At 38.8% G+C, this 13,147-nt stretch overlaps 1 protein-coding gene across 1 annotated transcript in view; it reads left to right on the forward strand.

Annotated features, from left to right (window-relative positions):
• Positions 1–13,147, forward strand: part of atp13a4.L (ATPase type 13A4 L homeolog) — a 65,342-nt gene that overhangs the window by 5,862 nt on the left and 46,333 nt on the right. Inside the window, exons 2-3 of the mRNA XM_018263658.2 lie at positions 3,228–3,401; positions 5,616–5,750. Of these exons, the coding sequence (XP_018119147.1) occupies positions 3,228–3,401; positions 5,616–5,750 (309 nt within the window). The remainder of the gene's footprint in view (positions 1–3,227; positions 3,402–5,615; positions 5,751–13,147) is intronic.

Here is a 13,147-nt window from a genome sequence, read left to right on the forward strand (position 1 = left end):
ATGTAGATGGCGATATTCTGAGACAATTTGCAGTTGGTTTTAATTTTTTTACAATTTGTGGTTTTTGTCTCCAGTTTCAGCTTCTGCAACTTCAAATTCAGCAAATTTCATCAATCTGGTTGCTAAGCTCCAAATTTCCCTAGCAACCACATATTGATTTGAATTAGAGACTGGAATATGAAATGGAGAGGGCCTAGATAGAAAGATGAGTAATATAAAGAAGAAATAACAATACATGTGTAGCCTTACAGAGCATTTGTTTTTTTAGATGGGGTCATTGACCACCATTTGAAAGCTGGAAAGAGTCAGAAGAAGAAGGCAAATAATTCAAAAACTATAAAAAAAAATATGAAGGCCAATTGAAAACATGGTTAGAATTGGCAATTCTATAACATACTAAAAGTTAACAAAAAGGTAATCACCCTTTATCACCCCTTTAAGATACATTGTCGCATATATATTTTTTGCTTTGGTGGTTAGTTAATGGTGATTTAAGTACTTCCCATCCCCCAAGTGCTAATAGAAATTTAAGCTGTTGATTAAAATTCTTTTGCAGTACTTTGCAGAATGCACGATTTAGTATTTTCTTTTAGCTTATTAAATGAGATTATAATGCTTTAAGTCACATGTTTGTTGCAATTCTGCTTCATGTGTTAATATATTTTGATATATTTAAGTTATGCACCACCGGTGAGCACTTTATTATATTGCTTATTGCATACTTACAGATTAACTTAAATCTTTCAGAATTCTCTGAACTATTTATTGTCCTTTGTGCTTGGCAGATTACATTCATAAGGGATCAGTCTCCTAATGATTTCTGGGAAAGAGGAATGTACAGGAGTGTGTGTAATGTCTCTTTACCAGGTTAAATTATGAATATCATTTTGCCATAGGAATTTATGTAGGATCTACAGAATGGTATGGCATAAACAACCCCTAAGGGGTGGGCAAGACATGTGGGGGCACATTTACTAAGCTCGAGCGAAGGATTCGAAGTAAAAAACCTTCGAATTTCAACGTTTTTTTTGGGTACTTCGACCTTCAACTACGACTTTGAATCGAACGATTTGAACTAAAAATCGTTCGACTATTTGACCATTCAATAGATTCGAAGTACTGTCTCTTTAAAAAAAACTTTGACTACCTACTTCAGCACTTTAAACCTACCGAGCTACAATGTTAGCCTATGGGGACCTTCCCCGTAAGCTTTCTAAGCTTTTTTTGATCTAAGAAAAATCCTTTGGTCGATGGATTAAAATCCTTCAAATCGTTCGTTTAGAAGGATTTAATTGTTCGATCAAAGTATTTGCGGTAAATCCTTCGACTTCGATATTCGAAGTCAAAGGATTTTACTTCGATGGTCGAATATCAAGGGTTAATTAACCCTTGATAAAATCGACCCTTAGTAAATGTGCCCCATGGTGTAAGAGAGCCCAGCCTGTATTTTTATATACAATTAACCCTGTTTAGTGATAAAGTGGGCCCATAACTCCATGGGCAGATCCTGTCTATACAGTATGCAAGTCTCTTTATATACAATATACACTGGTGTTTAGTAAATCTGTTTTGTTTTTTAATGGTCTCTCTGATATGTTTTATGGGGGACACAGGGGGGGCCTGTGCAGGGGTGCTTGTTGAAATTGCTAAGGATTTTAGTCCTCCTTGTGTGTAACAGGATAAAAAGAAGAACCTCTTGTTAAACAGCACAATAACAGGTCATCGCAGTGCTTGTAGCCATTTCTCCTCTATGGGTGCCTATAATTTCCCTAGACGAGTCTGCTTCTACTTAATCTAATTACTGTCGGAATGGCCAAAGCTCCTCCCTTCCTTCCAGCTTAAATAACTTCCTGCAATTAACTTTATTGACAATAAAAATGTAGCCTTGAACAGTGAAAACAAGAAACATTATATATATAGTATTGACATATTCTATAGTGCTTTACAGAAGTTATTCATCATTCAGGTGCTTAAAAGGTCCCTATCACATTCCTATGTAGCCAACTAGCCTTCCTTTATGTTTTTGAGTGTGGGAGGAAACCTGTACAACATTTTCACCTCCTTACAGATGGTGCCCTGTATGGAAATGGAAACCATTGTACTACCTGGCTGCCTAGTATAGCACAATCTACAGCATTCTACAGTTTATCCCAATTCAAAAGGAAGATTTCTCAGAATCAGCATTTTAATTTAATTTAATTTGTTACTTCTAGTTTTGACAGGTCTAAGCAAGCAGGCTTCAGAAATTATCAAAACCCATAAATCCTTCCAGAGGTGGCTATTTAGATAACATAATGGTTTCCTATTGGACATGCAGAAATAAATAAATTGCCCAGAAACTGAAAGTTTTGATTTCTCTTACGTATTTTACCATTATTTGTCCTTTTCTCAATTTCCATATAGAAGTTCCTGCTTAATACTGTATACTGGCCAGGATAGAGTGCAGTCATTTAATGTTTACCACTTCTGAGTCTTGTGACAAGGCCTGTCTGATTCAGTTATTCAGGACATTTACCTGGTTACCATGATCTAGCCCAGCATCTTCTTGTCTTATGCAAGTAGGTGTTATGAACTGGATCTTCATGTTAAAGGGAAGTTAAGTGTTAAAGTGACATTTCTCTAAAATGAGTATCAAATATGAGGAAACACTTGAGGGAAGGTTTATCAATGTCATGTTTTTTCCTTTGTTCAGTTTATGTTACAAATGTTGTTTTCCCTCCAGGTTAAATTTGTTTCAACATTCATGAAAAGTCAGTAGATTTTTTTTTTTTTTTTAACCATTATAATAAATCGGATCTGAGGTGGTGAAAGCTGTTTATAACCTACAGAAAGAACATTTTTCTCAGGTGTCTTAGTATGGGAAAAATTTTTATCATATTTAAGTCAAATCTTACACATTTTTCATAAATGTGACCTCTGGTGTAGTTCAAAGCCATGTAAGAAGTGTAGGAAAATATTATCAATAATAATACTATAAGATCATTAGTAATATACTGCAGTAATAATAATGTATAAGATCATTAATAGTATACTGTAGTATTTTTAAACTCATTTTTTTCAACAAGTCCTCAACCACTAAGCAGTTTTTAATTCTAGCCTTAGGTTGTTGGAAAGTCTTTAACATACACACCCATACTATTTTATATAACTATGTGTAGGGATGTCTTTACCATTGAAGTAAAAATAATTGCAAAACACTGAATAAAGAATGCTTTTTATGTTTTCAGGACATATTTGGATACAGGACTCACATTTGTCGAAAAGTTCTTTGTATTATTGGGTACATTTTCTCACTGGGGTTCCTCCTGCTTTTGTTCTACTGGAAGCCTGAATGGCATGTGTGGGCCAACTATGTTCCATGCTCCCTTGAGGAAGCCAGTGTTGTATTACTCAAAACAACAGTAAGTTGCTTGTATTTACTGCTTATTTTAAGTATATTTGTGTTAATGGTTGAACAAAAGTATATAAGAAGCTCTGCTAACTGGTATCTAGACAGCGTAGACATATCTTCAGCTAACAGTTTCCTTTAGGAAATAAAACTTTTATAAAATATGCTCTCAAATATTTTCTCAAAGTTTTGTCATGCAGTCTTCAATATATTCTCCTATGCTCACAATTTCATTGTGTATTGGGATAGAACATTTTATAATCCATTATAATACACAAAAGCCATGAATATCCTGTAAATTATATCCTTATAAACTGTTCTGATGTCATTTCTGTCACATGACACACTGAAACTTGTTTATTATAATAAATAAAGTACCGCCAGTTGCAAAATATGAGGATATTAGAAGTTACCTTGGAGTTCCATGACCTGTATAAAAACACTCGGCCTTCGGCCTTGTTTGTTTATGTGGTCATGAAACTCCTCTGTAATTTATAATATCCTTATAATTTACAAGAGGGGGTACTTTATTCACTATATTATGCTCAAGTTGATACACAATGCAAATTTAAAAAATGTTTACCTTATCCTTAGTTGCCAGCTGTTCCTAATTTCTAAATTTCCTGTGACGGTCCCTCTTTTAATTTTGTACCCAAAATCGTGTTGCCGTAAGCCAGTTTTTAATGACCAACTGCACAGATGTAGTTCAGCATTGATAGAAATGGAAGACAAATGTTAATGGCTTCTTTCACATGGTAAACTATAGGTCTCTACTCCACTGAGTAAACCAGCACCAAGCAGGGCCGGACTTACATAGAGGGTGCCCCTAGGCCCACTGCCGTTCGTCGCCCTTGCCCCCTCCCCTTTATTTGTGCAAATTTTCATCATCAATGGGGAAATTTAAAAAATGATTGTATCTCCAGCGCATCCCCAGTGTTTTTAAACCAATGTAGGTGTGGTTGGGCAGCATGCCGCCCCCCTAAAATCTTGCCCGGGCCTAGGTGGCCTTTCCACAAATCCGGGCCTGGCACCAAGGCCTTTATGTGCCTCCAGTATATGCAGCCTAGGGGTCTGCTTTTTTTTCAATAATATACTACTTTAGTTTGCTTTTTCACCCAGGTCTGCACACTTTGAGGCAAATTCACGAAACGCAAATTCGCCAGAGTGACGTCATTTTGTTACTTATGGGCGCTGGTGTAAATTCGTTAGCGAAGTAGACCTACTCTAGCGCTACTTCGCACCCTTACGCCAGGTGAAGTTGCTCTATGGCGAAGGGACGTAACTACGCTAATTCACTAACTTGCGGATTTTACGAAATGTTACCTATTGCGCCAGACTTGCCTTTGCCACCTCAGACCAGGCAAAGTGCAATAGAGTATATAGGGCTTGCTTCATAAAAAGTTGACATTTTTTCTAAGTCCCAAAAAACGTTGGCGTCTTTAACTTTTTTTAAGGGTGATAGGCTGAAAAAGGTCGTAAATTTTTTTGGGGGCACCCTCCTTCCCTCCTACATTTCCTAATATATGGCACCTAAACTATACAGTGGGCACATTTATAGGGCGAAATAACAACTCTATTTTATTTTATGAAGCTTTCCCAGGCTTGTGTAGTGTAATGTATTTGCTGCTACATATACTTCCATCGTACTTTAACCTGGCACCGTATCCAAATAAGGCATTGCTAGCGTAACTTCGCTATGCTTGACGAATTAATACTAGCGCAACTTTGCTACCTTTCGCCACCCTGAGCGCAACTTCAGATTTTAGTGAATTAGCGGTGCCCTTGCGAAACTTCGCCTGGCGAAGTGCAGCAAAGGCGTCGCTAGCGTATTTTCGACGCTTAATGAATTTGCCCCTTTGTGTCCAGAATTCTTGTCCTGTGATGATGGAGGTAGCCTAAAATACAGAACCACATATGCCAGTTTTAAATTGATTACATTTTTATTAGATTAACTCTTTGCTCTACTATAATGCAATAATTGATCTGAAAGATAGTCACAGTTTACCCATCTATGATTTTTTAAAATAGTTTTATTATCCATTATGCTCTGTCTGAGCAGTCTTCTGTTGATAATCCTATTGTTATGTAAAAGTGGGATTACACTATTTTGATACAGGCAAGGAGATGCTCTCCTCACTACCAATGCAAAATCATGCCCAACTGCCCCTTGATTTCCTGTAATTTGTGTGTGACCTACAGTATGTCTAATTTTGTGTTTCTCTTACAGGATGAATTTAAACAGACCTCATGGAAAAAAGTGAAGTGGATCCAACTCTCATCTAAAGATTTCATTGCTTACAGTGCAGCTACCAAAGACCCAGATTCAAATATTAACAAGGCAATAATAAAGCCAGATCTCAAAGTAAGTAAATGTTATCAGTTTAAGTTTGATATCTGAGCCTGCTACTGTATTTGCATGAGATCAGTAATTCTGCATAGGAAACTGTTTACTGTTTATTATTCATTAAAATGGTCCATATTATCTTCAGAAAAAACTTTTTAAATACATCTTTACATCTTTACATCTTTGTGAATGATGGGGCACCTATGTAAAGCAATGGGTAAAGTGTGAGAATTCTATAAAACAATAAGATTTGTACCAACATATTGTTCTAAAAATACAAATAGGAATTAATTATTTCCCATATATAGCAAAAGCTTTAGCAAAAATTGTTTCTGTAATCAGTTGTTGTACGTACAACCATTAAATAGGAGAGCTGTCTGATCCCAACCACACAGTGCGCAGATCCATCCATGCTTCTAGTTCATGAGAATGAAAACGAACGTAATTAATCTGGAAAAGTATTAAAACGGGAAAAGGTATATGGCATGATTAATGCTCTAGTACTATCAATTTCCTTTTTGTATATGGCATAGTTAATGGAACATTCTAAATAAATCCTAGTATGCCAGTTGATATGAGATGATTGTGGTGACATTACTGAGACAATGCTTGTGAGAAGTAGAAAGACAATTGTCGTAACCTGTGCAGTATAGACGCCATAGGACATTCATTGTCACAAGAAATGTGCCATGTGCTCTGAAAGCCCTTATTAGGCATACCCTGTATTCATTATTTATTTCTTAGGCTGATTATGTGGAAAAAAGGGGTTCTTCACTTTCACAAACACCTGGACAAATCTCTACGGGACTAGGCAAATATTTGCCTGGCAAGCAAGACATTTCAGCTTGCTGGGATGTCAGTTTTGTCGATAATGTCAATATGTCTTTTTGGCTTTAGCTCCAAACCTACCTTAATATCTGTGTATCAAAAGGGATGAAAATACAGTGTATGGTATTGCTAAAGAATCACTTTGGGTTCCAAATGGCCAAAGATTTCTTCATTCTACTGTAGTAGCAATGTAAAATATTTGAAATACAACACTTCAAATGAGGATTATCTGTCTTTTGAAACCTTTAAGGTTATTTTAAGAGAACATGCCATAAAATATAACAACCTTCTGTTTGTCTGTTAGCCAAGAAGGAAGGCGATATGTTGAAAACAAGAAACATATAACACTTTTCTGTATTGCTCTAAGCAAACATTGTTTTTAGCTGTAAATGACAATGGTTTATTTTAATTAAAGTATCATTTTAACCATCTAAATATAATTTTTTTATCAAAAGTAGTTTATACTGAATGAGATCTGTTGCTATGTAATTGTATATGTAAATATTGAATGTGAAGCATTGTTTAAAGGTTTTTGACCAGTATTCATGTGTATGTTTGCATGTGTCTGCACATTATGAAAGCTAGCACTGCACAATAGAAGCCAGCAGTGCCCACTGCAAAAGGCAGCCTATCATCCTCCCCAGCAGCCATATTAGCTGCCACATATATAGTTAAATAGTTACATAGTTAAATTGGGTTGAAAAAAGACAAAGTCTACACACCCCTCCAAATGAAAACCAGCATCCATACACACACCCCTCTCTACTTTCACATAAATGATATATACCCTTATCTATACTAACTATAGAGTTTAGTATCACAATAGCCTTTGATATTATGTCTATCCAAGAAATCATCCTAGCCCTTCTTAAAGATATTAACAGGATCAGCCATCACAACATCAACCGGCATTGCATTCCACAACCTCACTGTCCTCACTGTGAAGAACCCTCTACGTTGCTTCAAATTAAAGTTCTTTTCTTCTAGTCTAAAGGGGTGGCCTCTGGTACGGTGATCCTCTTTATGGGTAAAAGGTCCCCTGCTATTTGTCTATAATGTCCTTTAATGTACTTGTAAAGTGTAATCATGTCCCCTCGCAAGCACCTTTTTTCCAGAGAAAACAACCCCAACCTTGACAGTCTACCCTCATAATTTAAGTCTTTAACCAGTTTAGTTGCACTTAGTCTCTGCACTCTCTCCAGTTCATTTATATCTCTCTTAAGGACTGGAGTCCAAAACTGCACTGCATGCTCCAGATGAGGCCTTACTAGGGACCTATAAAGAGGCATAATTATGTTTTCATCTCTTGAGTTAATGCCCTTTTTTACGCAAGACAGAACTTTATTTGCTGTAGTAGTCACAGAATGACACTGCCCAGAATTAGACAACTTGTTATCTTGCTGCCCAGTTTCCCAACTTAGACAAATCACTCTGCAAAGTGGCAGCATCCTGCATGGAACCTATAGTTCTGCACAATTTAGTATCATCTGCAAAAATAGAAACAGTACTTTCAATGAAAAGCAAGGGACCTAGTACAGAGCCCTGCGTTACTCCACTAATAACACTGGTCCAAATAGAAAATGTTCCATTTACCACCACTCTTTGTAGTCTATCTTTTAGCCAGTTCTCTATCCAGGTACAAATACTATGTTCCAGGCCAACATTCCTTAATTTAACCAGTAACCTTCTGTGTAGCACTGTATCAAATGCTTTAGCAAAGTCTAAGTAAATCACATCCACTGCCATCCCAGAATCAAGGTCTCTACTTACCTTCTCATGAAAAGAAATTAAGTTAGTCTGGCACGATCTATTACACATAAAACCATGCTGGCACAAACTCATAGTATTATGATTTGCTATGAAGTCCAGTATCTTATCCTTTATTCTTTATCCTCGTTCTTCATTTGTGTAGACAGATGAAAAATATGTGTTCAGAATCTGCGTTTTTTGTTTGTTTTCATCAAGCAGCTGACCCCCCTCTGATATTAAAGGTCCCACCCCTTACTGCTTCATTTTTGTACAATTAACATATTTAAAAAACAATTTTGGATTCTTTCTACTGTTTGCTTCAATATCCTTTTCCATATCAATTTTAGCTTGCTTTATAGCTTTTTTGCATGATTTATTGACCTCCTTGTTCCATATAAATGATTTGGCTGTCCCAGCCAACTTGAAAGTCTTAAAAGCATGTCTTTTCTTACCCACCTCAACACCAACACTTCTATTGAACCAAAAAGGTTTTGTGAAGTTCCTTGCTTACAAGGGGAATATACTGACATGTATATTTATTAAGCAGCATTTTAAAGACTTTAAATTTTTGTTCTGTGTTTAACCCTGTGAAAAGCATTTCCCACTTCATATGTTTCAGAGATGCCCTTATACTGTCAAAGTTTGCACGTCTGAAATTTAGTGTTTTAGTTACTCCCTTATAGAATTGCTTCTGCAACAGAATCTCAAAGGAGACCATGTTATGATCACTATTCCCTTAATGCTCACCCACACAAATGCTAGAGATGAGTTCAGTATTATTAGTTATTACAAGGTCCAAAAGAGAGTTATTCCTAGTAGGTTCTTGAACGAGCTGGAATAAAAAGTTGTCATTCAGCATATTTACAAACCTACTAGCTTTTTCTGTCTTGGCAACATCATTACCCCAGTCAATGTCTGGATAATTGAAGTCACCCATAGCAACAACTTGGCCCAGCTGTGAAGCTGCTTCTATCCGCAAAAGTAGCTGGGCTTCATACTCGTCACTTATACAAGTTGGTTAATAGCATACACCAGGGCTGTTTAACCCCTCTGTCCCTCCTAAAAAGGCTGTAACCATTTAAATTTACAGTCCAGTCACATGTTTCATCCCACCAGGTCTCAGTGATACCAATTATATCATAATTTTTAGATCATGCAATTAATTCTAGGTCTCCCATTTTAACTGACAAACTCCGTGCATTTGCCAGCATACAGCGGAGGTTACTACTTTTACTTTTGAAATTTGCATTACTTAGTGGAGAATTATATGTTAAGTTAGTATTATTCTATTTTCCTTGTAACAGAGGGACCTCCTTAGCCGGTAAACTCACTCCTCCCCCATAACCCCTTACTAATCCCACTGCCCCATCTACCCTAGCTTCCCTATAATTCTTTATCTCACTCACCCATTCCTCGCCGAGTTTAAACACTCCTCCAGCTATGCTGGCTGCTAATCACCTGCACATCAGAAAGCCTACTGCTCACTTATTTTAATCAGTAATACAGATTGCATGATGGGTTTCCTTCCCCTTTAAGGCACCAAACAAATATTTAAACATTAAAAAATATGCTTTCCCTTCAAAATAAATTTATGCAAGCTTAACAGACCTGGAGGTGGGGTGGGTTTGCTTCTCTCTCCCCGCTGTACTTTTAAAGTTCTTCCACCTGTTCCCTCCCTATCATTCTCCTCATTTGAGGCTCACTGCATTAGGCTCTTTTCTCCGGTTTCACTCTGCATTGCTGTTATATATCGACCACCAGGACCAACTGCACAATTTCTGGACAACTTTGCTGCCTGGCTTCCTTACTTTCTTTCATCTAACATACCATCCATCATATTAGGTGACTTTAATATACCCGTTAACAACATTAACAACTCTTCTGTCTCTAAACTTCTTTCACTAACCTCCTCCCTAGGCTTATCTTTGTGCTCAGACTCCCCCTCTCACTCCAATGGTAATGCTCTGGATCTCATATTTACCAGACTCTGTTCAACCACCAATTTTACTAACTCACCATTTCCCCTCTCTGATCACAATATGCTCACATTTCAACTCTCACTAATTCCCTCCTCACCCCCTGCTATTCCCCAAACACGTACTTACCGTGACTTGCAAGCTATAGACGTGTCACATCTCTCTTCTTCCTTTGACTCTCTTCACTCTAATATCTCAGCCATCTCATGTCCTAATGTGGCTACCTCTGTCTACTATAGTACTCTCACCACTGCCCTAAATGAGCTTGCTCCTATAAAAACTAAACGTTCTAGACCCAAACCACTTCAACCTTGGCATACTGCTCATACAAAAGCGCTCCAAAGACATTCACGTGCACTTGAGCGTCGCTGGCGCAAATCCCGTTCAGAATCAGACTTTTGGAGCTACAAATCTGCCCTGCGCTCCTTTAACACCAGCCTCTTCCAAGCCAAACAAACATACTTTACTTCACTCATTAACTCCCTTTCTAAAAAACCAGCACAACTTTTCTCCACCTTTAACACTCTCCTTTCCCCTTCTCCACCCCCTCCATGCACATCTGTCTCTGCTCAAGATATTGCTGAGCACTTCAAAAACAAAATTGACACTATCAGAAGGGACATTACACTACTCAACCCCCCTAGACTTCCACCACCCTCCCTCCACACTCCCCAGTCCCTCCTGTGCTCCTTCACCCCTGTCACTGATGAGGAAGTCTCAAAGCTTCTGGCCTCTTCTCACCTTACCACCTGCCCGCTTGATCCAATTCCCTCAAAACTTCTCCGCAATACCAATCCTTGTCTAATCAAAGCCTTAACTCACCTATTTAATCTTTCCCTCTCAACTGGACTGTTTCCTTCTCAACTAAAACATGCTCTTGTCACCCCCATTCTGAAAAAACCCTCTCTTGATCCCTCCAATCTTGACAACCTCCGACCTATCTCTCTGCTACCTTTCATCTCTAAACTACTTGAGCGCCTAGTCTACAACCGACTTACCTCATTCCTCTCTGACAATAACCTGCTGGACCCCCTACAATCTGGTTTTAAGCCACAACACTCCACGGAAACTGCCCTGACTCGACTGACTAATGACCTTTTAACCGCTAAAGCCAACAATCACTTCTCACTACTAATACTGCTTGATCTCTCAGCCGCATTTGACACTGTAGATCACCCTCTCCTCCTCCAGTCCCTCCAGTCACTTGGCCTTCGTGACACAGCCCTGTCCTGGTTCTCTTCTTACATCACCAATCGTTCCTTCAGTGTCTCCTACAATGGAGTAGCATCTTCTCCCCTACCTCTTTCTGTTGGAGTTCCCCAAGGCTCTGTCCTGGGACCATTACTATTCTCCCTCTATACTTCCTCCCTTGGCAAATTAATAAATTCTTATGGTTTCCACTACCACCTCTATGCTGACGATACTCAGATCTATCTCTCATCTCCTGATCTCAACCCAGAACTCCTAACTCGCGTCTCCTCCTGCCTGTCCGCTATCTCTACCTGGATGTCACAACGCTACCTTAAATTAAACCTCTCTAAAACTGAAATGGTTCTCTTTCCTCCAACTAACACCAGTAGCATCCCCGAAGTATCCATCATAGTTAACAATTCCACTATCACCCCCTCTCCCCAGGCCCGGTGCCTTGGGGTTATCCTAGATTCTGCCCTGTCATTCACTCCTCATATCCAGTCACTTATTAAATCTTGTCACTTCCACCTAAGGAACATATCCAAAATACGATCATTTATCACCCAAGACGCTGCCAAAATTCTTATTCACTCTCTCATCATATCGCGTCTAGACTACTGTAACTCTCTTTTAATTGGCCTCCCCCTCCAGAGACTGTCACCTCTCCAGTCCATAATGAACACTGCTGCGAGGCTCATACACCTCAGCAACCGCTCCTCCTCTGCCTCGCCATTCTGTCAATCCCTGCACTGGCTTCCATTACCTTTCAGAATCAAATTCAAATTAATGACACTGACTTTCAAAGCACTTCATAACTCTGCCCCACCCTACATCTCTGAACTCATCTCTATATACTCACCCACTCGCTTACTACGCTCCTCTACTGACCTGCTACTCAACTCTTCTCTCATTACCTCCTCACATGCTCGCATTCAAGACTTTGCAAGGGCTGCACCCCTCCTCTGGAACGCTCTCCCACGGTCTGTCCGACTTTCTCCCAACCTTTCTACTTTCAAGAAATCTCTGAAAACGCACTTCTTTCGAGAAGCCTACCCTCACTCTGCTTAACTACCAAACGCAATACCACATTTCTCACCCACTTAATTCGATCTTGCCCACTCCCACACCTTGTGTATTACTCCCTTCCCTTTAGACTGTATGCCTATGCATAGGGCCTTCCTCACCTTTTTGTACCTGTATTGATTATGATGTTTGTTACTCCATATATTCTATGTATGTAATTCATGTGATGTAGTTGTATAATCACATTTACTTTACAGTGCTACGCAATATGTCAGCGCTATATAAATACATGTTAATAATAATAATAATATCACTTATAAGGTAAATTAGTAAACATTAAGATTTCTGTACGCTTAAATGGGAATATTGAAAATAACATTCATTTTTCATTTTGTATAATTGATACCATACATATACTTATACATATGTGTACATAGATCAGGGTCACGCCCGCTGGCCCAGATCCGCACCTTGATTTTCTTCCTGCCAAGACTGGCAAAAACACAGTGCGCGTGGTGGGGTTGTTCCTGAGACAGAAGCCCCAGGGAGGGAGGGGGGCTGGAGGGATGGCCCTGAGGCAGAAACCCCGTGGGCCCCCTAGTCCTCTTTATAGGCAGGATGCTGCACACTGGGGAGCTACTCTCACAG

The sequence above is a fragment of the Xenopus laevis genome, chromosome 5L, assembly GCF_017654675.1.
Source record: "Xenopus laevis strain J_2021 chromosome 5L, Xenopus_laevis_v10.1, whole genome shotgun sequence".
Lineage (NCBI taxonomy): Eukaryota > Metazoa > Chordata > Amphibia > Anura > Pipidae > Xenopus > Xenopus laevis.